A 20,398-nucleotide genomic window follows, 5' to 3' on the forward strand; every position below is an offset into this window, starting at 1 on the left:
AGTTTGAAGAAAATTTTTGTCATTGGAGAGGACACCCCACAAATATCCATATTTTACTTAACGCCTGACTTACTAAACATATATCTATAAACAGAACTTTGAAAAATACATTTAATTTTTTTATTTTTTTTATTGAAGGATCATTGCTTTACAGAATTTTGTTGTTTTCTGTCAAACTTCAACATGAATCAGTGATAGGTATACATATATTCACTCCCTTTTGAACCTCCCTCCCATCTGCCACCCCATCCCATCCACATTTTAATACTTAAACACTGATTGCAGAGTTTATTAAATTTCCTTAAAAAACTCTAAACTGCGATTACAAATTTAATATGATTTTTTGGAATACACTTTAAACAGTACAGGAAAGAATCACAAAGGCAATGATTAAAAGATTTGCTGTCGTTATATCTGTTTTTGAGCACCGATATGGATTTAATTACTTCGTTGATTTTCTTTGTTCTTGTTTTCTTCTAGGAATAAGATACTTTCTTAAGGTTGTTAAAATACTTCAGATATTTTCTTGGTGTTACCTAAATTTTGCCAGATTCCCTCATTCCCTCCAAAGAATATTGTCTCAGATCCTCAAATGCACTGAAGCTACAGAATCTCAGGCTTCGAAGCAGGTTGATTCATGCTTGGGCATCCGAGGCTTGTTTCTCCCAAGGAGCTATATTTGCTCCAGTAAAACTTCTCCTGTTACCTCAAAATTTCATTTTCTACATAACTTTTTAATTTCCGCAATCTCTCTTTCTCCTCTGAAATGATGGATTCCTTTAGTTTCACTTGGCCAGAGTCTGGAATTCCTGATTTGGTCATAATGACAAATTGACTTATGTATGCATTGCTAATACCTTGTTATGGTTAAGAGCGCGTCTAGCACATCCATCTACTGGAAGAGGAGAGCAGTGTTTGCTTCTCTTTAGGGCATGCGGCTAACTCAGCATCTCAGGACCCTCTTTCCCCTCGGTCACAGAGTGTGAGTGCCAGTGTTGGTTAACTGGTTGGACCTCCTCTCTGCCTGGTTATCCTGGGCAGCCAGATGGGCTGCTCCGTCTTTCCTGTTCTTGGAACAGTTCTTATTCTTTTCCTGGGACTACTTGGCACACAAATGCTGTGATGACCACATCTCCTTGCCCTTTCCATCTTCCCTTGCAACCTTAAGCGCGACCCCTAGTAGAGGTGAGCCAACTTGGGAGGCACGCGTGTTCCTGAGTGAGTTTGCGTGTGTGTGTGTTTAGATGGAGGGGCTTCCAGCCACATCATCTGTCTGCTGGGCCATACATCGATTCCTTCTTGCATGTTTTCTGCCCAGATCCTCATCTGCTTGCGCCTACCATCTTCCTCCCACCAAGATACTGGTTTGCGCGCCCTACACTCCCCTCACCCGCCGCCAGGGCCCCGCCTTGCAGCGATCAGGGCTTAGCTCTGCGAGGCGCGGAGCCGGGGTTGGGGGGCGGGGGGGCAGAGAGGTCCAAATCGGGTTGGGTGGAGATCCGCTACCCACACCCTGAACTTCGCAAGGCTTTGGAGGGGCGGGGTCTCGCGCCCGGTTATTTGGCGTCCTCTCTGCTTCCCCCGCAGTAGATGGGAAACGTCTTTGGGCAAGATGGGTCTCTACCGCGTCCGCGTGTCCACCGGGTCCTCGCTCTGCGCAGGCTCCAATAACCAGGTGCACCTGTGGCTGGTCGGCGAGCACGGGGAGGCGGCGCTCGGGGGGCGCCTGCGGCCGGCGAGGGGCAAGGTGAGCTGGCCAGGGCCGGGCGGGGTGCGCGGCGCCCCTGGCCCCCAGGCCCACGAGTACTCGAGAAGAGCCGCGCCACAGATGGCCTAAGCTTTCCCGGGCGGCTCCTGGCGCACGCCCCCAGCCCGGAGATCGCTCGGAGGCCGCTGGGTAAAGCGCTTTAGGGCGGGACGCGGCACACAGCAAGTGCTCAATAAGTGTTCTTGCTGCCCGGCCTGCTTGGAATTGGGATAGTCTCGTGGTTCTCGGTCTTTTCCGGAAACTCCGGGGTCCTTGGAGCGGACATCGGTCTCCTGTTTCCTCTTCTTAGAAGCTGCTATTTCACATCTTCTGTAAGGTTGCTAGATCTCCGACCTTGCGGGCTTTATCTCCGGGATGGAGCGGGAATGGGGACGCGGGATGCGGGGGAGAACGGAAGAAGCCGCCTGGTGAGAGCACTCATTTCCCGGCCCACCCTGTTTCCCATCGCGTCTACCTGGTATTCGCCCCTGGCTCCTGTTACTTTTTGCCTCCGCCGAGTCCCAGATTTCCATCTCCCATCCGGCTCTCCCCAAGAGCCCCAGACCCGACGTTTATCCCACGGACGCTTCAGAGAACCGTGCTCACGTGAGGTCCTCCCCTCTTTCCACCTCCCAAACCGGTCCTCTTTTCTCCCAGGTGCACTCGCGCCTCCGCCTCTTTTCGCCTGCGTCTAACCAAAAATCCGGTGTAGTCCAGTTCATCTCTTAGACATTTCTCTCACCCTTGCCCTGATGTCCATCCCACTCTGACAACCAGTGTCCCCTCGAGCCTACTACATCACCTTCTTCCTCTTCGCCCGCCTCATTGTTCCAGCTCCAAGCCCTTCTGCAGCCAGCGATTCCTTCCCAATACATTCCCACCCTTAAAACATCCCCCCAGGGCTTCCCTGGGGGCCCAGTGGTAAAGAATCCACTTGCTAATGCAGGAGCCTTGGCTTCCATCCTTGGTCTGGGAAGATCCCACATGCCCCCGAGCAACTAAGGCCCTGCGCCACATTTATGGAGTCTGTGCTCCAGAGCCGGGGAGCCACAAGTGCTGAGCCCATGGCCCTCGTAACAGGGTAGGAGGCCGCGGTAACTGTCTGGTCACCAGTGAGCTCGCCCAGGGTGCAGCCCAGTTCTCCACACAATCAGGGACTTCGGGGAGTCATGCCCCTCTCCATCTTCTGTCCCCCACCTCACCTGGGGCTGAGGAATTCTATGACCGAGGACGGGGTCGTGGAGCCAACTGCTTGGTGCGTGCGCCCGCTTCCTCTCTGGCTCTTTTTGCGCCGCTTTGCCAGAGGCCCAGAGGGAAGGGCGTCCAGGGCTCATCCGAGGACCCCTTCCAGAGAGCCCCGCTTGCTGATCCTCTTTTGTCGCCGGCAGGAGGTGGAATTCCAGGTGGACGTGTCCGAGTACCTGGGGCGGCTGCTGTTCGTGAAATTGCGCAAACGGCACTTCCTCTCGGAAGATGCGTGGTTCTGCAATTGGATCTCCGTGCAGGGACCCGGGGCCAGTGGGAACGAGTTCAGGTTCCCGTGCTATCGCTGGGTGGAGGGCGATGGCATCCTGAGCCTGCCCGAGGGCACCGGTGAGCCGCGGGGGGCTTGGGAGTGTAAGAGGCCTGGGGCTGGAGAGAAGTTAAGGGGGAGGGGAGAAGGGAGCGTGGCCTTTGGGGTCACAGAAGAGGCAGGACGCAGCAGCTGGCACAGGGCAGTGGAGGCTGGGAGAGGGCAGAGATGCTGAAGGGTCAGGGGCCAGCCACAGGGGTGGGCCGAGGGTCCCCTGGTAGGGACAGGGGAGAGGCTCTCAGGAGGAGCCTTATAGCCAGTGCCCTTCTCCCCACTTTCAGGTCGCACCGTGGTCGATGACCCTCAAGGTCTGTTCAAGAAACACAGGGAAGAGGAGCTGGTAGAGAGAAGGAAGCTGTACCGGTCAGCCCCACCCCTGCCTCCTGGCCCCACCGGGGAGCTGCCAACCCTTTCCCAGTACCAATGCCTGGTTTCTTTTCCACTGCAGGTGGGGTAACTGGAAGGACGGGTTAATTCTGAATATTGCTGGGGCCACAATAAATGACCTTCCTGTAGATGAGAGATTTCTAGAGGACAAAAGAATTGACTTTGAGGCCTCACTGACCAAGGGGTAAGAACAAGGCAGGCTGGGTAACAGGGATATTTCCTGGTCCAGTGGTCAGTCCAGGCTTATGGATTTCACAGGGCTGGACCAGCCCAAGAGGGATGCACGGGGTTGTAAAGTTTGATTCTGAGAATAACAGACTCTTCACCCATCCTTCCTCAAAGGCTGGCAGACCTAGCCATCAAAGACTCTTTAAACATTCTGACTTGCTGGAAAAGTCTGGATGACTTCAACAGGATTTTCTGGTGTGGCCAGAGCAAGCTGGCTGGTTAGTACCCCTACCCCAGTATTTATCCCAAGACCCTTACTGCCAGATCCTACCCATTCTAGGGAACCAGGGATGGGAGACCAGAGGCCCGGTAGGCTGGGATCAAGTGGGGATGGTTCAGTGGGGGTTGGAAGGACCAGGAGCTCAGATCCCACAGCAAGCTCCACAAATGCCATCCCCAGAGCGGGTGCGGGACTCCTGGAAGGAGGATGCCTTATTTGGGTACCAGTTTCTCAACGGCACCAACCCCATGTTGCTGAGACGCTCTGTTCGCCTTCCTGCCCGCCTGGAGTTTCCTCCAGGGATGGGGGAGCTGCAGGCCGAGCTGGAGAAGGAGCTCCAGGTGAGCACAGAAGAGCCCTCAGGAGGCACAGAGGAATGGGGGTGGGGTCAGCGTTTGTGCTGCTGCCGGGTCCACTGTGGACCCAGCCTGCTGCCAGATGGCAAGACGGAATTCCACAGTAGAAATCTTGACTGATCCTGGGGTGACCCTCCATGACTCTCCTCTCCTGATGAGAATAGCATGCTGTGGAGGGAGAATATGTGATGGGTGACAGAGTCAAAATGAGGAGCTATAACTGGGGATTTAGGGAGAGTGTGGAGTAAGAGAATCAGGATCAGGGCTGGGGCTTTTGATGGGGTCAGCACGGAGCAATTCAGAGAGAAAACTCAGGCGACTTTACTAGTGGTCCAGTGGTAAAGAATCCTCCTTCCAATGCAGGGGATGTGTGTTCGAACCTTGGTAGGGGAACTAAGAAATCACTTGCTGTGATGCAACTAAGCCCGCATGCTGCAACTAGAGAAAGCCCGGGTGCTGCAAGGGAGGGCCTTAGTGTTGATGAGTATGAAGAGCTTTAGAGTCACCCAGCACAGCTCCCCCCAGATAACAGTACATTTGAAAAACAGAAAACTCATGAGATTTTGGTGAGACAGACTTGAGCTTGAATCTTGGCTCTGCTGTTTTATAAGCTGTGTGACTTCAGGCAACATATCTATCCTCTCTGACCATCGGTTTCCTCTTTCATAAACCTGGGGCTAATTCAAGGGCACCTAAGAATTATATGAGGCCATAAGTACAGGAACCATTACCCAGTATTAAATAGGTGATGGAAACAAGTTAGTTCTTTCTTCCTTCGGGGAATCAAGGCAGGAAGAGATGCCTTATGTTGATGTAGCCCTTGCCCTCTGCCCCCATTCAGCAAGGCACGCTATTTGAAGCCGACTTCTCCTTGCTGGATGGGATCAAGGCCAACGTCATCCTGTGTACCCAGCAGTATGTGGCTGCCCCTCTGGTTATGCTGAAACTGCAGCCCGATGGGAAACTCTTACCCATGGTCATCCAGGTGAGAGGACCCGGGCTGTAGGGGAGCGGTAGTGGTCAGATAGAGAATGCTAAGTGACTTTGAAGAGAGAGGGAAGCGTTTAAACATGCAAGGGGCGCGGGAGTCTGCTGTGCACTGGCCCTCACCCCTCCCTCCCCCTCACTCTTGTCCTTGCTCCAGCTCCAACTGCCACACAAGGGGTCCCCACCACCCCCGCTTTTCCTGCCCACGGATCCCCCGATGACCTGGCTCCTGGCCAAATGCTGGGTCCGGAGCTCTGACTTCCAGCTTCACGAGCTGCACTCTCATCTCCTGAGGGGACACTTGATGGCTGAGGTCATCGCTGTGGCCACCAGGAGGTGCCTTCCGTCTATACATCCTATGTTCAAGGTAACACTTTAAACCACTTCCCCCTCGCCCCCAAACTCTCTACCCCACAGTGAGGTTCCATCTCTGGAGGCACCTTCTCCGTGGAATCTCAGTGTTTGGGGAGAAAATCAATAAAAGACAAGTGAGCAAGACGTGAGAGCGTGGCTTGCTCTGCATTTTTAACGTTGATATCACTTGCTGAGGAGATAAAAGTGACTCCCTAATGGGGTGGGGAGTGGTGGGAGGGTGAAGGGTGGGGAGTGAGAAATCTTACACTTTTTATGTATAAAGCACAGTTACATATACAGTATATACACAGAATACACAAATGACTGAGGATTCCCTCAACAAGAGGGGACCGTGCAAATAATAGAAGACTTTTCCAGTCAGTTTTGAAGGGTTCTCAAATAGAATCCTTCACAAAGGCCAGTTACAGGGGCTCAGGTCAACAAGAGCAGCCTGGCTTATTACAGTGAGAACAGAGTGTTCATCCATTAACTTTTCTTGAGAGTCTCTGACATGGCAAAAAAAAAAAAAAAATGCCATTCTAGATGCCAGTGCTAAGCAAGACAGGCAAGGTCCTAGTCTTTGGGGGTTGTCATTTCCATTAAGGGCTACCAGACAGCATTATAATGGATCAGCTGTGATGAGTCCACTGCAGAGAATCAGAGCAGGGTGATGTGACAGTGAGCTTAGACTGGGTGGTTGGGAAATGCTCCTTTAAGGAGGTGGAAGAGAGAATGAAATTATATGGTGGACTTCCCTGGTGGTCCAGTGATTAAGAATCCCTCTGCCAGTGCAGGGGACATGGGTTCAATTCTCGGTTCAGGAAGATGCTGAGGAGTAAGCCCGTGGAGCACAGATACTGAGACCACATGCCCAGAGCCCATGCCCCACAACAAGAGAAGCCATCACAATGAGAAGTCGCTGCTCCCCAAGAGAGAATAGCTCCCCCTTGCCTCAACTAGTGAAAGCCCAAGTACAGCCAGGAAGACCTAGTGCGGCCAAAAACCAATAAATAATAAAAAGAAATTACAGGGAGCCAGTCATAGGATGAGGAAGGGGCATATTGCTTTAGGCAGAGGGAACAAACAGTGCCAAGGTCCTGAGGCAGGAACAAGCTTGGTGTGTCTGAAGGACAGAAAGAAAGTGAGTGTAATGGAGAAAGGGGAGGGAACTGGGTGAAGTTCTGGAGGTAGTGGATTAGATCATGTTCTGGGGAAGGCAAAAAAATCTGTTTGTTTTTTTGTATACAGGACATATGTACATAGAGAACATTACAGATGGCATATCTGTAGCACTAAATGTCATGGGGCAGGTGAGAGTACAAAAAAAAAATCTAAGAAGCCTCCTTAGAGAAGTGATAATTAAAAAAGGTGGAGAAACATTGAGCTAGACCTTGGTCTTACACGCAGAGAAAAGGAGAATGGCTTCCTTCAGTTATCAAAGAACATTATTGTCGAGAGGCCACTGGTCTTCAGTCTGCTTTTCCTGAGGACTTGGCACTTTTCCTGCTTTTCAGCCCATATTTCCTTCAGGGACCAGCCACAGCTGTCTTCTGACCCTGTCCTTCCCTGTTTCTCTCCCTCCAGCTTCTCATTCCACACCTGCGATACACCATGGAAATTAACATCCGGGCCAGGACTGGGCTGGTCGCTGACAAGGGAGTCTTCGACCAGGTACCAGGAGAGGAAGTGGGATTCACGCTCCCTCTGGCCTGAGGGCAGGTGGATTTGCCTGACCACGCTGTCTTTGCCCCTCAGGTGGTGAGCACAGGTGGGGGCGGCCACGTGGAGCTGCTCCAGAGAGCAGGAGCCTTTCTAACCTATAGCTCCTTCTGTCCCCCTGATGACCTGGCTGACCGGGGGCTCCTGGGAGTCAAGTCTTCTTTCTATGCCCAAGATGCCCTGAGGCTCTGGGAAATTCTCTCTCGGTGAGGTGGGAGGAAGGCAGGGCTGGTGGTGGGGGGAGGCTGGGAGAAGAGGAGGTCTGTGCCCCAGCCAGGGGTCTGCAGGCCCTGGCCTGACCACGTGGGTAAGGAGTAGAGGGCCTGAGGGCTCCGTGTTTGTCAGCCTCCACTCTCCCACCCTGACCCCTCCGCTGGCAGCTACGTGGAGGGGATTGTGAGTATCCACTATAAGACGGACGAGTCTGTGAGAGACGATGTTGAGCTGCAGGCCTGGTGTCGAGAGATCACTGAGATTGGGCTGCTGGGTGCCCAGGACCGAGGTAGGATGAGCCCCAAGACTCCAACATGTGACTCTTCCCTAGAACTTCCCCAGAATCTTTTCTACTTCTTATGGAACCTTCCAGAAGCATTTCCAACTCCTATGAACACACCCAAAGCTTTCCCAGACTCCTTTTCCTCTCAGCTAGAGGCAGGTCTCCATCCTGTGCAGGGGGAGCCCCTCTAGGTCCCAGATGCAGTGGGACCAGTGGTTGCTCTCCAAGAAAAAAACAACAAAACAAATCCCTGATTTGTAGCATTTGCCCATCCCCATGATGTAAATAGTCCCATCGTGGCTACCAGGGTAATGTCATTTGGTTTGCTAAATACTTGAACATTTGACATCCTTGGTCCCTGTGAGCCAGTGTGAGCTGCACCAGCACCCCACTGAGTGGGACCCTCCCAAAAATTTCCCTGCTTCCACCACCCCAGCCCACACTCAGTCACTCCCCACCATGCTTACTGAGAGCCCTTGGTCTCCTCCTCAGTTCCTACGAGCTCTGCCTCTAGCCTCGGCCTCCCAGCTTCTAACTCTCCTTTCCACTGCAGGGTTTCCCGTCACCCTGCAGTCCAAGGGCCAGCTGTGCCACTTCGTGACCATGTGTATCTTCACCTGCACTGGTCAGCACTCCTCCACTCACCTGGGCCAGGTACTCATCACAGAGGGCCAGCTGAGCATCTGTGCCTGGAGTGGGGAGGGGGCCATGTGCAGGTGGGCTAAGGGATTCTCCTGCTTAGCAGACAGTGAGTTTAGATACCTGCCCTTTGTAGCTGGACTGGTACACTTGGGTCCCTAACGCACCCTGCACAATGCGGCTGCCCCCACCGACCACCAAAGATGTGACCCTGGAGAAAGTGATGGCGACACTGCCGAACTTCCATCAGGCTTCTCTCCAGATGTCCATCACTTGGCAACTGGGCAGACGCCAGCCCATCATGGTGAGAGCTGGGCGCGGGTCCCGAGGAAGGGGACAGGCACAGGGAGGTGTGGCACTCCAAACTGCGGGGCTAAAGCTCTCAGCTGCCTTTTCTCTCCGTCCCAGGTGGCTCTGGGTCAGCATAAGGAAGAGTACTTCTCAGGTCCTGAGCCCAAGGCTGTGCTGAAGAAGTTCAGGGAGGAGCTGGCTGCCCTGGAAAAAGACATCGAGATCCGGAATGCCCAGCTGGACTGGCCCTATGAATACCTGCGGCCCAGCCTGGTGGAAAACAGCGTGGCCATATGAGTACCCCCAGCCGTGGGTTGTTTCAGCCCTCTTCCACCAACCACATCCTCTTCCCAACTTCCATCTTCCCCCAAATCACCTTTCCACTGTCCACACCCACCGTAAACAAATCTGACTTTAGATACACCACCTAGGGAAGTCATTCCCATTTCTTCCTCTCTGCCCCCGCCCTTCCTCCTTGATCATTCAGATCTCCCATTGAGCAGTAATAGCCACATTTATACAAACAGTTTCAAGAATAGAATAGGGTATCATACATATTACTCCATACCTTTAGAATCAAGTATGACTTTGAACCTAAGTTGAGTTTAATGACAAGAAAAATGGCATTTTAGACTAAGGAAAGAAAAGAATTTAGTCCAGACTCCTAAATCAAGGACTTCCCTGGTGGCTCAGTGGCAAAGAATCCACCTGCAATGCAGGAGATGCAGGTTTGGTCCCTGGGAGGGGAAGATCCCCTGGAGGAGGGCATGGCAACCTACTCCAGTAGTCTTGCCTGGAGAATCCCACTGACAGAGCCTGGAGGGCTATGGTCCATTGGGTCACAAAGAGTTGAACACAACTGTAGTGACTAAGCATGCACACACGCATCCTAAGTCAAATACTGGCAGAAGAATATACAGCATAACTTTCTAACCGGGTGGGATTCACCACTTGTCCTGAAACCAGACACAACACAAAGCAATTAACACAGCAGTTCTCACAATTTTTATTTCATGACTCACTCAGTTAGAAAATGATCAATGGAAGGAAACTGGTTAAACGACAGAAACTGCTCTCAGCTGGAGATATCTGGCCTCAGTGTTTTCCCCAAAGGATCCTTGTCTGTAACCCATTGGCACTTCATCAGTTGGGAAGCACCAAATAAAAATGATTAGCTGGAAAAGTACTAAAAATCTCATTATTTTAACAAGTAACAACAAAGGAGTCAGTAAAATCCAACTTCTGTATCTGATTAAAATTTCGGAAAAATAAACTAGGAAGTTTGATTTCTTAATATGATTGTCTGTGGATATTTTAAAATAGAAACTAACAGTAAACACAAGCCATAAGTGTTTCCTTTACAGTACGATCAAAGTTGCTTCTTGCTTCTGATTCTGTTTAGTTTGGCAGAAGACATATGGGTGATGCTTGGTCTGATCCTTGAAGGAAGAATAGGAAATAAACAAGAGAGGTGGGAGTAGAATTTAATGATGGGGTCTATCTCAGTTCAGCGCAGTTGCTCAGTTGTGTCTGACTCTTTGTAACCTCATGGACTGCAGCATGCCAGGCTTCCCTGCCCATCACCAACTCCTGGAGCTTGCTTAAACTTATGTCCATCAAGTAGGTGATGCCATCCAACCATCTCATCCTCTGTCATCCCCTTCTCCTCCTGCCTTCAATCTTTCCCAGCATCAGGGTCTTTTCCAAGGGGTCTGTCTGCTGCTGCTGCTAAGTTGCTTCAGTCGTGTCCAACTCTGTGCGACCCCATAGACGGCAGCCCACCAGGCTCCACCATCCCTGGGATTCTCCAGGCAAGAACACTGCAGTGGGTTGCCATTTCCTTCTCCAATGCATGCAAGTGAAAAGTGAAAGTGAAGTCGCTCAGTCGTGTTCAACTCTTGGCAACCCCATGGACTGCAGCCTACCAGGCTCCTCCGTCCATGGGATTTTCCAGGCAGGAGCACTGGAGTGGGGTGCCATTGCCTTCTCCGAAGGGGTCTATCTAGGAGAACCCAAAGGGGCTTCCCTGGTGGCTCATATGGTAAAGAATCTGCCTGCAGTGCAGGACATCTAGGTTTGATCCGTGAGTCAGGAAGATCCCTTGGAGAAGGGAATGGCTACCCACTCCAGTATTCTTGCCTGGAAAGAGTGGCAGTCTCCAGAACAATGTGGTTCATTTCAGGAAATTAGGCTTGACCCTTAGGAAACAGCCACAGAAGAACTATAAGTAAGGCGTATGACAGGGTCCTGGAAGTCACACCCACAGAGGCATCCCTTCTCCTTGGAGGCTACACCCCCTTCTCCATAGAGGCCAGAGGGAGGTGGGGGAGACAGATTAGGAGTATAGGATTAAAATACAGAAACTACTATCCACAAAATAGATAACAAGGACTTACTGTATAGCACTGGGTATTACACCAAATATCTTGTAATAACCAGTAATGTAATATAACCTACAACCCCCCCCCAAAAAACCTGGAATCACTCTGCTGTACACCTGAAACTAACACAATATTGTAAATCAACTATACTTTAATCAAAAAAAAAATAGTATGCTTGCCAAAGTTGTCAATCCTCCAAGGATTGGCACTATACATACTTCAAGGATAACAAAGAAAAATAATTTCCTTCAGAAAGGAGTATCTTTGAATTTGAGATATTATAAAGGTCATTGACACAAGCTGGAGTCAAGATTGCCAGGAGAAATATCAATAACCTCAGATATGCAGATGACATCACCCTTAAGGCAGAAAGTGAAAAGGAACTAAAAAGCCTCTTGAGGAAAGTGAAAGAGGAGAGTGAAAAAGCTGGCTTAAAGCTCAACATTCAGAAAACGAAGATCATGGCATCCGGTCCCATCACTTCATGGGAAATAGATGGGGAAACAGTGAAAACAGTGGCAGACTTTATTTTGGGGGGCTCCAAAATCACTGCAGATGGTGACTGCAGCCATGAAATTAAAAGACGCTTACTCCTTGGAAGAAAAGTTATGACCAACCTAGATAGTATATTCAAAAGCAGAGACATTACTTTGCCGACTAAGGTCTGTCTAGCCAAGGCTATGGTTTTTCCAGTGGTCACATATGGATGTGAGAGTTGGACTGTGAAGAAGGCTGAGCATCGAAGAATTGATGCGTTTGAACTGTGGTGTTGGAGAAGACTCTTGAGAGTCCCTTGGACTGCAAGGAGATCCAACCAGTCCATTCTGAAGGAGATCAACCCTGGGATTTCTTTGGAAGGAATGATGCTAAAGCTGAAGCTCCAGTACTTTGGCCACCTCATGCAAAGAGTTGACTCATTGGAAAAGACTCTGATGCTGGGAGGGATTGGGGGCAGGAGGAGAAGGGTACGACCGAGGATGAGATGGCTGGATGGCATCAAGGACTCGATGGACGCAACTCTGAGTGAACTCTGGGAGTTGGTGATGGACAGGGAGGCCTGGTGTGCTGCGATTCATGGGGTCACAAAGAGTCGGACACGACTGAGCGACTGAACTGAACTGAACTGAACTGATAAAGGTCATGAAATCTTCCAAGTTAAACAGAGTGTCTATTTTGTTTAATTATAAGAAATCAGTGAGCACTTGTAAAAACCTAAGATGACGAAGTGGCAAGAGGACTTCCTGGTGGTCAAGTGGCTAAGACCCCAAGCTCTCAACCTAGGGGCCCTGGTTCAGTCCCTGGTCAGGAACAAGATCCCTCATGCCCACGGGGCAAGAATTCACATGCCTCAAGGGAAAAAAAAAAGGTCCTGCATGCTGTAACGAAGATGGAAGACCCCTTGTGCTGAAACTAAGACCCAGCATAGCAAATAAATGAATATTTTTTTAAAAAAAGGAAAAGTGCAAAGAGCGTTAGATAGAGATAATACCAAATTGACAGTGTTCTATTTGTTAAGTTTTTAAAAAATTTTTGGCCATGCTGTGCAGCATGTGGGATCTTGGTTCCTCAAGCAGGGATGGAACCCACATCCCCTGCAGTGCAAGGCAGATTCTTAACCACTGGACCACCAGGGAAGTCCCCTAGATATGTCTTTTTAAAAGGCTAAAACAAATGTCACTTTCTAAATTCCCTATACTTGCTTTATAAGTCAGAAAAGTTACACCACACTATTATTTAAAAACATATAAAAGTGAGAAGGAAATGGCAACCTACTCCAGTATTCTTGCCTGGAGAATCCCATGGACAGAGGAGCCTGGAGGGCTACAGTCCATGGGGTTGCAAGAGTCGGACACAACTTAGTGACTAAACCATACATGTGTTCAACTAAATTGGTACATTTAAAAAATCTTTATAAACTAGCTCTTACAAGTATTAGATAAAATTGAAAAATATGTGTAGCTATGAGTTATTCTATCTATACTATCTGGGTAGAAAGTTTTAAGATGGCATATATTTCTGACCCTGCCACTGGGAAAGGCTGAAGGCAAAAGAAGAAGGAGCCAGCAGAGGAGGAGATTGTTAGAGAGCAGCACCAACTCCATCAACTTGAATTTGAGCAAACTCTGGGAGATGGTGGAGGACAGAGGAGGCTGGTGTGCTACAGTCCATGGGGTTACAAAGTGTCGGACACAGCTTAGCAACTGAAGGCCAACAATTTTTCTGAGGAATGCTTATTCTCAATAATGATTATGTTTTATGGTATTAGTTTTATGGTATTATTATATACTTTCTAAAATTCTTTTTTTAGTTTTATTTATTGATTTATTTGCCTTGCCAAGTTTCAGTTGTGGCATTTGAGATCTTTACTTGTGGCCTGTGAATTCTTAGTGGTGGCATGTGGGATCTAGTTCCCTGAGCAGGGATAGAACCTGGGCCCCCTGCATTGGGAGCATGGAGTCTTAGCCACTGGACCACCAGGGAAGTCCTAGTACTTTCTAGAATTCTTAATTGCTTATGAGACCTTAATCTAAATCAAAGTTGAGGTAACTGAGTGGGTAGTTTTATTTTATATGGAGGCTACTAGTGAAAATAAAAATTACAGAGCAGAGGAAATAAAGCATGGTCATTGTACAGCTTCCAGCTATCTTCTTGAGTAACTTTTTTTTTTTTAGGAGAACCAGTAAAACTTATTTAAAAGAACCAGTGTTTCCCACGCGCTTCCCATGCGTGCAGTCAAAGAATCCGCCTGCCAATGCAGGAGACTTGGGAGACTGGGGTTTGATCCCTGGGTCAGGGAGATCTTCTGGAGGAGGAGATGGCACCCCACTCCAGTATTCTTGCCTGGAAAATCCCATGGACCAAGGAGCCTGGTGGGCTACAGTCCTTGGGGTTGCAAAGAGTCTGACACGACGGAGCACACGCACACACACACAATGCTTCTCATACTGATGGATTTCTTAGTCTCAGTGAGTTGAGAAAATTCTGGATCCTATAAGGGGACATAGCGTGCGAATGGGAGGGACATATATTGGAACTAACGCAGCATTCTTATGTCTCTGGGTCTTAGTTTCTTCCTGTGCAAAATGCCCAGGTTTTATGGCATCTAAACTTCCTTTATATCACCCAGAACTGTACCTGGCAATTTACTGCTCAATCTATCAAGCTGTGAGAATCACACCCACATGTGACAAAACACACTGAACTCAGAATCTCTGTTAAGCCCACCTATACCAACAGTTTCAGCTTGATGTAAAATAATGCTCCTCTTCTCTTGGCTGGCTGCCCTCAAAATCTGCTTCCCAGAAAAGTCCTTGGAATTGTGTTGACAGTAATAAACAAAATCTCTGATCTTCTCAATATGCAAACTTTCTCTTCCAGATCTGGTATCTTACTTATGTGTGGTTTACATTTACATGTCACTGGCCCCTTTCTGAGGACTGGCTCTTGTGGAGGAGTGGGTACTGAGGGGAGTCGTTGGTTGGTTTTCTTGCACGGGATCTGCCTCTAGTGAGGTGGCTCCATCGTGTCTAAGCCAGTGAAGAGGAGTGGAGGGGAGGTTCATCTCTAACAGGACAAATGCCAGGAGCCTGACTCCCTTTCTTAGACATCCACTTAACTATGGAATTTCACCTAACGGGGAGAGTAGAAAATAAAATTCCTATGAACTTTCTTTCCAGGCAATAACCCAACTGACTAAGTAATACAAGATAACATGCAATGATAACATCACTGTTTTGGGTACGAATAAACGTTCTATTACATAAGAGTGTTTGAAGCAAAGCATTTGGAGCTTGGCTAGCAGTTTCTTATCTTCATAAAAATTATTTATTTCTTTTTGGTTGTGCTGGGTCTTCACTGCTATGTGCAGGCTTTCTCTAGTTGTAGCGAGCGAGGACTACTCTTTGATGCGAAACACGGGCTTCTCAATATGGTGTCCTCTCTTGGGGCGGAGCCCAGGCTCTAGGGTGAGTGGGCTTCAGTAGCTGCAGCTCAAGGGTCCCCCGCATTGGCAGGTAGATTCTTATTCACTGGGCCACCAGGGAAGTCCGCTAGCAGCTTTTTAAATGCAACATTAGGTGGTGGTTAACTCTAAAAGAGCAGAGGAAGGAGAGTAGTGACTCTCCACATTTGGTGAGGCTCCCCGATTTCTAACCTATCGTGTGACGGGGAGTGAGTCTGAGGGAGAATTATTATCTTGTTGTAAATCCGGGTCTTCCCCTAGTGAGGTGGTAGCACCATGTCTAAGCCAGGGAGGAGCAGCATCTTCAGGAAAAGGTTAATAAGGACTTTAAATCCACTTCCTCTTGCCAATTGGAGGCAGACCAGTCATTCAAAATTCACAGCTCTCACTGGGGAAGCAGGGTGCTTAGAAAGTTGAAGCACTAGTGTTTCCCTGAGGGTGAGAAGCAGTCTGGGCTGGTGGAGAGCATTCAGACATTTCTTTTTCCACCCAGGATCTGCCCTCCTGACCTAAACTGTTAGAACCTATGTCAGGGAACCAAGCTAAGATACTCAATCAATTGGCCATGGTGGTGCAATTCCAGTCATGACCCCAGAATGGATGTTGGGGCTCGGGGCACCCAGCTTGGCTCTGATAGGCATGATCTGGTAACACTGTGTGAAACACAGATACCTGGGGACCAAGCTCAGAACAAAGTCCAGAAGGAGAGACTAGGAGCCAGAGAAACGTGGTACTGAGCCAGGGCCAGGATCTGAGAGGGAGAGAGGGGGCCACTGGGCATCGTGGACCAGAGACGCCGCATCCCAGGGCACAATGTTGGTCTTTGTAAAGGGAGATCCACCCTTAACTACAAGCTGAAGGGCAGCATTTGTGACTGGGGAGGAGCAGTGTGTGTGTTCGTCACTTAGTGGTGTCTGACTCTTTGTGGCCCCATAGACTGTAGGCTCCTCTGTCCATGGGATTCTCCAGGCAAGAGTACTGGAGTGGATTGCCATTTCCCTCTCCAGGGGATCTTCCTGACCCAGGGATTGAACCCAGGTCTCCTGCATTGCAAGCAGATTCTTTACCGTCTGAGCTATAGGGAAGCTGAAGAGAGGCATTTGTGACGGGGAGGAACAGTAAAGCCAACAAGTGGGGCTAGTCCTCTCCACCTCATCTCTCCTGCTCACCCTGACCTTGGGCCATAGATGCGCATACTCCTGATGCCTGAATTTCCACCATTACTTGGACTTTGAGCTGCTTTCTTCTCAGTTAAGAAGCAGTTCCTGGGGTTTCCCACTGATTGAGAATTCGCCTGCCAACGCAGGGGACGTGGGTTTGATCCCTGGTCTGGGAAGATCCCATATGCTGCGACGCAACTAAGCCCGTCCACCACAAGAACTGAACCAGTGCTCTAGAGCCCACAGAGCCGGTGAGCTGCAACTATGGAAACCTGAGCTCTGGAGCCCACGCTCCGAAACAAGGGAAGCCACCGCAATGAGAAGCCTGCACACCGAAACTAGTAGCCCCTGCTCCCTGCATGCTAAAAAAAAAAAAAAAGCAAGCAAGCCCATGCAGCAACAAAGGCTGATCACAGTCAAAAGAAATAAATACATCTTAAGGGGGAAAAAAAGAAGCAATGCCTCCATCAGTGATGGACAATGTGCTTCATCTATGAGAAGTGAACCTGACTGCTCGAGTCCCAGGGCATTTAACTATCCTTGAATTATCTGCTCTATATCACCCTGTCCCCACTTTATTTTCTTGGGTTCCAAAATCACTGTGGACAGTGACTATAAAAATGAAATTAAAAGATGCTTGCTCCTTGGAAGAAAAGCTATGACAAACCCAGAGAGCACATTAAAAAAGCAAAGACATCACTTTGCTGACAAAGATTTGTCCTGTCAAAGTTATGGTTTTTCTAGTAGTCATGTATGGATGTGAGAGTTGGACCACAAAGAAGGCTAAGGGCTGAAGATCTGATGCTTTCAAACTGTTGTGTTGGAGAAGACTCTTAGGAATTCCTTGGACAGCAAGAAGATCAAACCAGTCAATCCTAAAGGAAATTAACCCTGAATATTCATTGGAAGGACTGTATCACTGGATGCTGAAGCTGAAGCTCCAACACTTTGGCCAGCTGATGCAAAGGACTGACTCACTAGAAAAGACCCTGATGCTGGGAAAGATTGAAGGCAGGAGGAGAAGGGGATGATAGAGGATGAGATGGTTGGATGGCATCATTGACTCCATGGACGTGAGTTTGAGCAAACTCCGGGAAATGGTGAATGACAGGGAAGCCTGGTGTGCTGCAGTCCCTGTGGTCACAGTCACACAGGACCGAGTGACTGACAAACACCTGGGAAGCCCCCATCTTCAAAAGATAACTGACAAATCCAGGAAGGCTCTTTAGCCTACTTTGAGCTTTGTGCGCCACCTGCTGACTGCCAAGCAGTACTAGATGCAGGAACCTCAGGGTGCCCACAAAGCCAAGAAAAACAGGCCAGCTGTGGGGGCTTCAGAGCTGGCCTAGGAACTCTGAACACTTCCTGCCTCCCTGCGAATAAAACAAGAGTGGCCAGGAGGGCCTGAACTTTCCTTCTGCAGTTTCTGGATGGCCTGGGGACTCTTATATACTGATCACAATCCTGGGGCAAAATGACAACACCAGCATTGTGCATTTATTTTATACATACATTTTTACATTAAAAAAAATAGATTTCATTTTTCAAAAATTGAGTGACTGAATAGATACTTGAAATCCCAGAAGGAGGAATAGAGTCCCTGATGGGCTCAGAGGCTCCCGCTTCCGACAGTCTCTCCATCACAGGATTTCAGAAGAGTGGTGGTTAAGAACACAGGCTCTGGGCTTGCACTGCTTAGGTTCCAGTCCTGGAAGAAGGAAGATTGAACGTGTGTGCTTAGTCGTGTCCAACTCTTTGTGAACCCATGGACTGTAGCCGGCTCCTCTGTCCAATCCTGGATCCACACAGCACTTATCAGCTGTGTGGCCCTCAGCAAGATTATACTATGTCCCTAGACATCCTTGCCTACTGGCTGGGCTGATTAGACAAGCATGCTAAAAAAAGAAAAAGCAACAGGTTTCTGTTCAATGAAACTGTGAACAAACGAGGCATACTTCCTTGACAGACAAAAGAAATACAAACCCAATCACATGTTCACTCACTTAATATATATGTATTGAGCGTTTATTACTAACTGTCCCTGCGCTCTGGGAGGTGAAGATGAGTTGACATGTGGCCTCTGCCACCACTGAGGTGCTTATAATCAAGTAGATGTCACCCTAATGTTTGACCAAAACAGGACAAACCAACCTTGATCACAACTTCTTCCTCCCCACATACGTTTCTCTCAAAAGTAACTAACATACTGACTTTTATAGCCATCATTTCATTGCACTTCTTCTTGGTTCTATCGCTCAAGTGTGCATGTGTAAACACTGTAGTATTGGTTATTAATTAAACATGATATGTCTTTTACATCTCCTTTATTCCATAGTTTCTCCTTCCCTCTTTTCCCTTACCCTTATAATTTATGTTGGAGAACCCAGGCTGTTTGACCAGTGGAGTTACTGGAGTTTGCTGATTGCCTATTCATGGTCAGTTCAACACCTCTGTCCCATGTATTTTCCACAGCCAAGCAGCTAGATCAAGAGACTTGATCTGATCCAGATTTAATCCTTTTTGCAAGCCTACATTAATGTTGTCATCATTCCTTTTGCCAGGAAAGAAAGAGTGGAGTAAACAAGCAGGTTCCCCAGACTTTGGGGGCACCTTAGGAAGGTCATGCATATATTTTATCCCATCTAGGCCAGCAAAGCTAACACATATGGATACGGTTAGGAACAAGAAAAGGAGCAGGGTCTGCTAATAGTAATGATACAGTAGGAATGACTGTGGTCAGTGACCAGCTACCCTCGAAATAAACTCAGCAGCTTTAGATACTGAAATAGGAGCCAATGACCAGCACAGCTACTTTGAAACTCCTGCAGTTTATCAGCTTTCATCCCATAGGTATAATCTTTGCATTTGCTAATGCCAAGATTAGCATTGTGAGTCTCTTTGAGTCTCTCCCCTTCCCTCTCCACCCAGCCTGGAACAGTACCTGTAGCCCACCCAGAACTCTACGGCTGTACAAATGTAAGACACTAACCTACATGAAAAGATGCTTAACTGCTAACTATTAGAGAAATGCAAATCAAAACCATAATGAGGTATCACTCACACCAGTCAGAACAGCCATCATTTAAACGTCTACAAATAATAAACGCTGGAGAGGGTGTAGAGAAAAGGGAACCTTCCTACACTGTTGGTGGGAATATAAGTTGGTGCAGCCACTGTGGGAAACCGTATGGAGATTCCTTAAAAAACTGAAAATAGAGCTACCTTGTGATCCTGCAATCTCATTCCTGGGCATGTATCTGATAAAGATGAAAACTCTAATGCGAAAAGATATATGCACATCATATTCATCACAGCGCTATATACAACAGCCAAGACATGGAAGCAACCTAAATGTCCATCAACAGATGAATGGATGAAGAAGATGTGGGACATATATACAATGTTATACTATTCAGCCATAAAAAGAATAAAATAATAAATACCATATGAAGCAGCATGGATGGACCTCGAAATTATCACACTAACTGAAAAGTAAGCCAAACAGAGAAAGAGATCAAATATACGATATCACTTATATGTAGAATATAAAAAATGATACAAATGAACGTATTTATAAGACAGAAACAGACTCACAGATGGTTACCAAAGGGGAAAGGGGTGGTGGGATAAATTGGGAATTGGGGATTAACAGATACACATTACTACATATAAAATAGATAAACAACAAGAATTAACTGCAAAGCACAGGGACCTATTTCAGTGTCTTGTGAACGTGAACATGAAAGTTGCTCAGTCGTGTCTGACCCTTTGCAACCCCATAGACTGTAGCGCACCCAGCTCCTCTGACCATGGGATTCACCAGGCAAGAATACTGGAGTGGGTTGCCTTTCCCTTCTCCAGGGGGATTTTCCAAACCCAGGGATCGAACCTGGGTCTCC

At 48.4% G+C, this 20,398-nt stretch overlaps 1 protein-coding gene across 2 annotated transcripts; it reads left to right on the plus strand.

Moving 5' to 3' along the window:
• Nucleotides 251–10,181, plus strand: LOC102179132 (arachidonate 15-lipoxygenase). Of its 2 annotated transcripts, XM_018064503.1 has the most exons (14): nucleotides 251–1,747; nucleotides 3,136–3,340; nucleotides 3,602–3,683; nucleotides 3,769–3,891; nucleotides 4,050–4,153; nucleotides 4,336–4,496; nucleotides 5,353–5,496; nucleotides 5,656–5,865; nucleotides 7,437–7,523; nucleotides 7,608–7,777; nucleotides 7,952–8,073; nucleotides 8,621–8,721; nucleotides 8,843–9,010; nucleotides 9,115–10,181. In XM_018064503.1, the coding sequence occupies exons 1-14, from the start codon at nucleotides 1,613–1,615 to the stop codon at nucleotides 9,292–9,294; spliced, it is 1,992 nt and encodes a 663-aa protein (XP_017919992.1). In that variant the 5' UTR covers nucleotides 251–1,612; the 3' UTR covers nucleotides 9,295–10,181. The 2 variants fall into 2 exon arrangements, with proteins under 2 accessions (XP_017919992.1, XP_017919991.1); XM_018064502.1 differs by having other exon boundaries at nucleotides 1,661–3,340.

Source organism: Capra hircus, chromosome 19 (assembly GCF_001704415.2).
Source record: "Capra hircus breed San Clemente chromosome 19, ASM170441v1, whole genome shotgun sequence".
Taxonomy (NCBI): Eukaryota; Metazoa; Chordata; class Mammalia; order Artiodactyla; family Bovidae; genus Capra; species Capra hircus.

Excerpts from the sequence above, each read along its gene's own strand:
- LOC102179132 (XM_018064502.1), top strand. The coding sequence starts at position 2,917 with ATGCCCCTCTCCATCTTCTGTCCCCCACCTCACCTGGGGCTGAGGAAT. Across the intron at positions 4,497-5,352 it reads AGCTGGAGAAGGAGCTCCAG|CAAGGCACGCTATTTGAAGC; the intron begins GTGAGCACAGAA and ends GCCCCCATTCAG. Across the intron at positions 7,524-7,607 it reads ACAAGGGAGTCTTCGACCAG|GTGGTGAGCACAGGTGGGGG; the intron begins GTACCAGGAGAG and ends TTTGCCCCTCAG.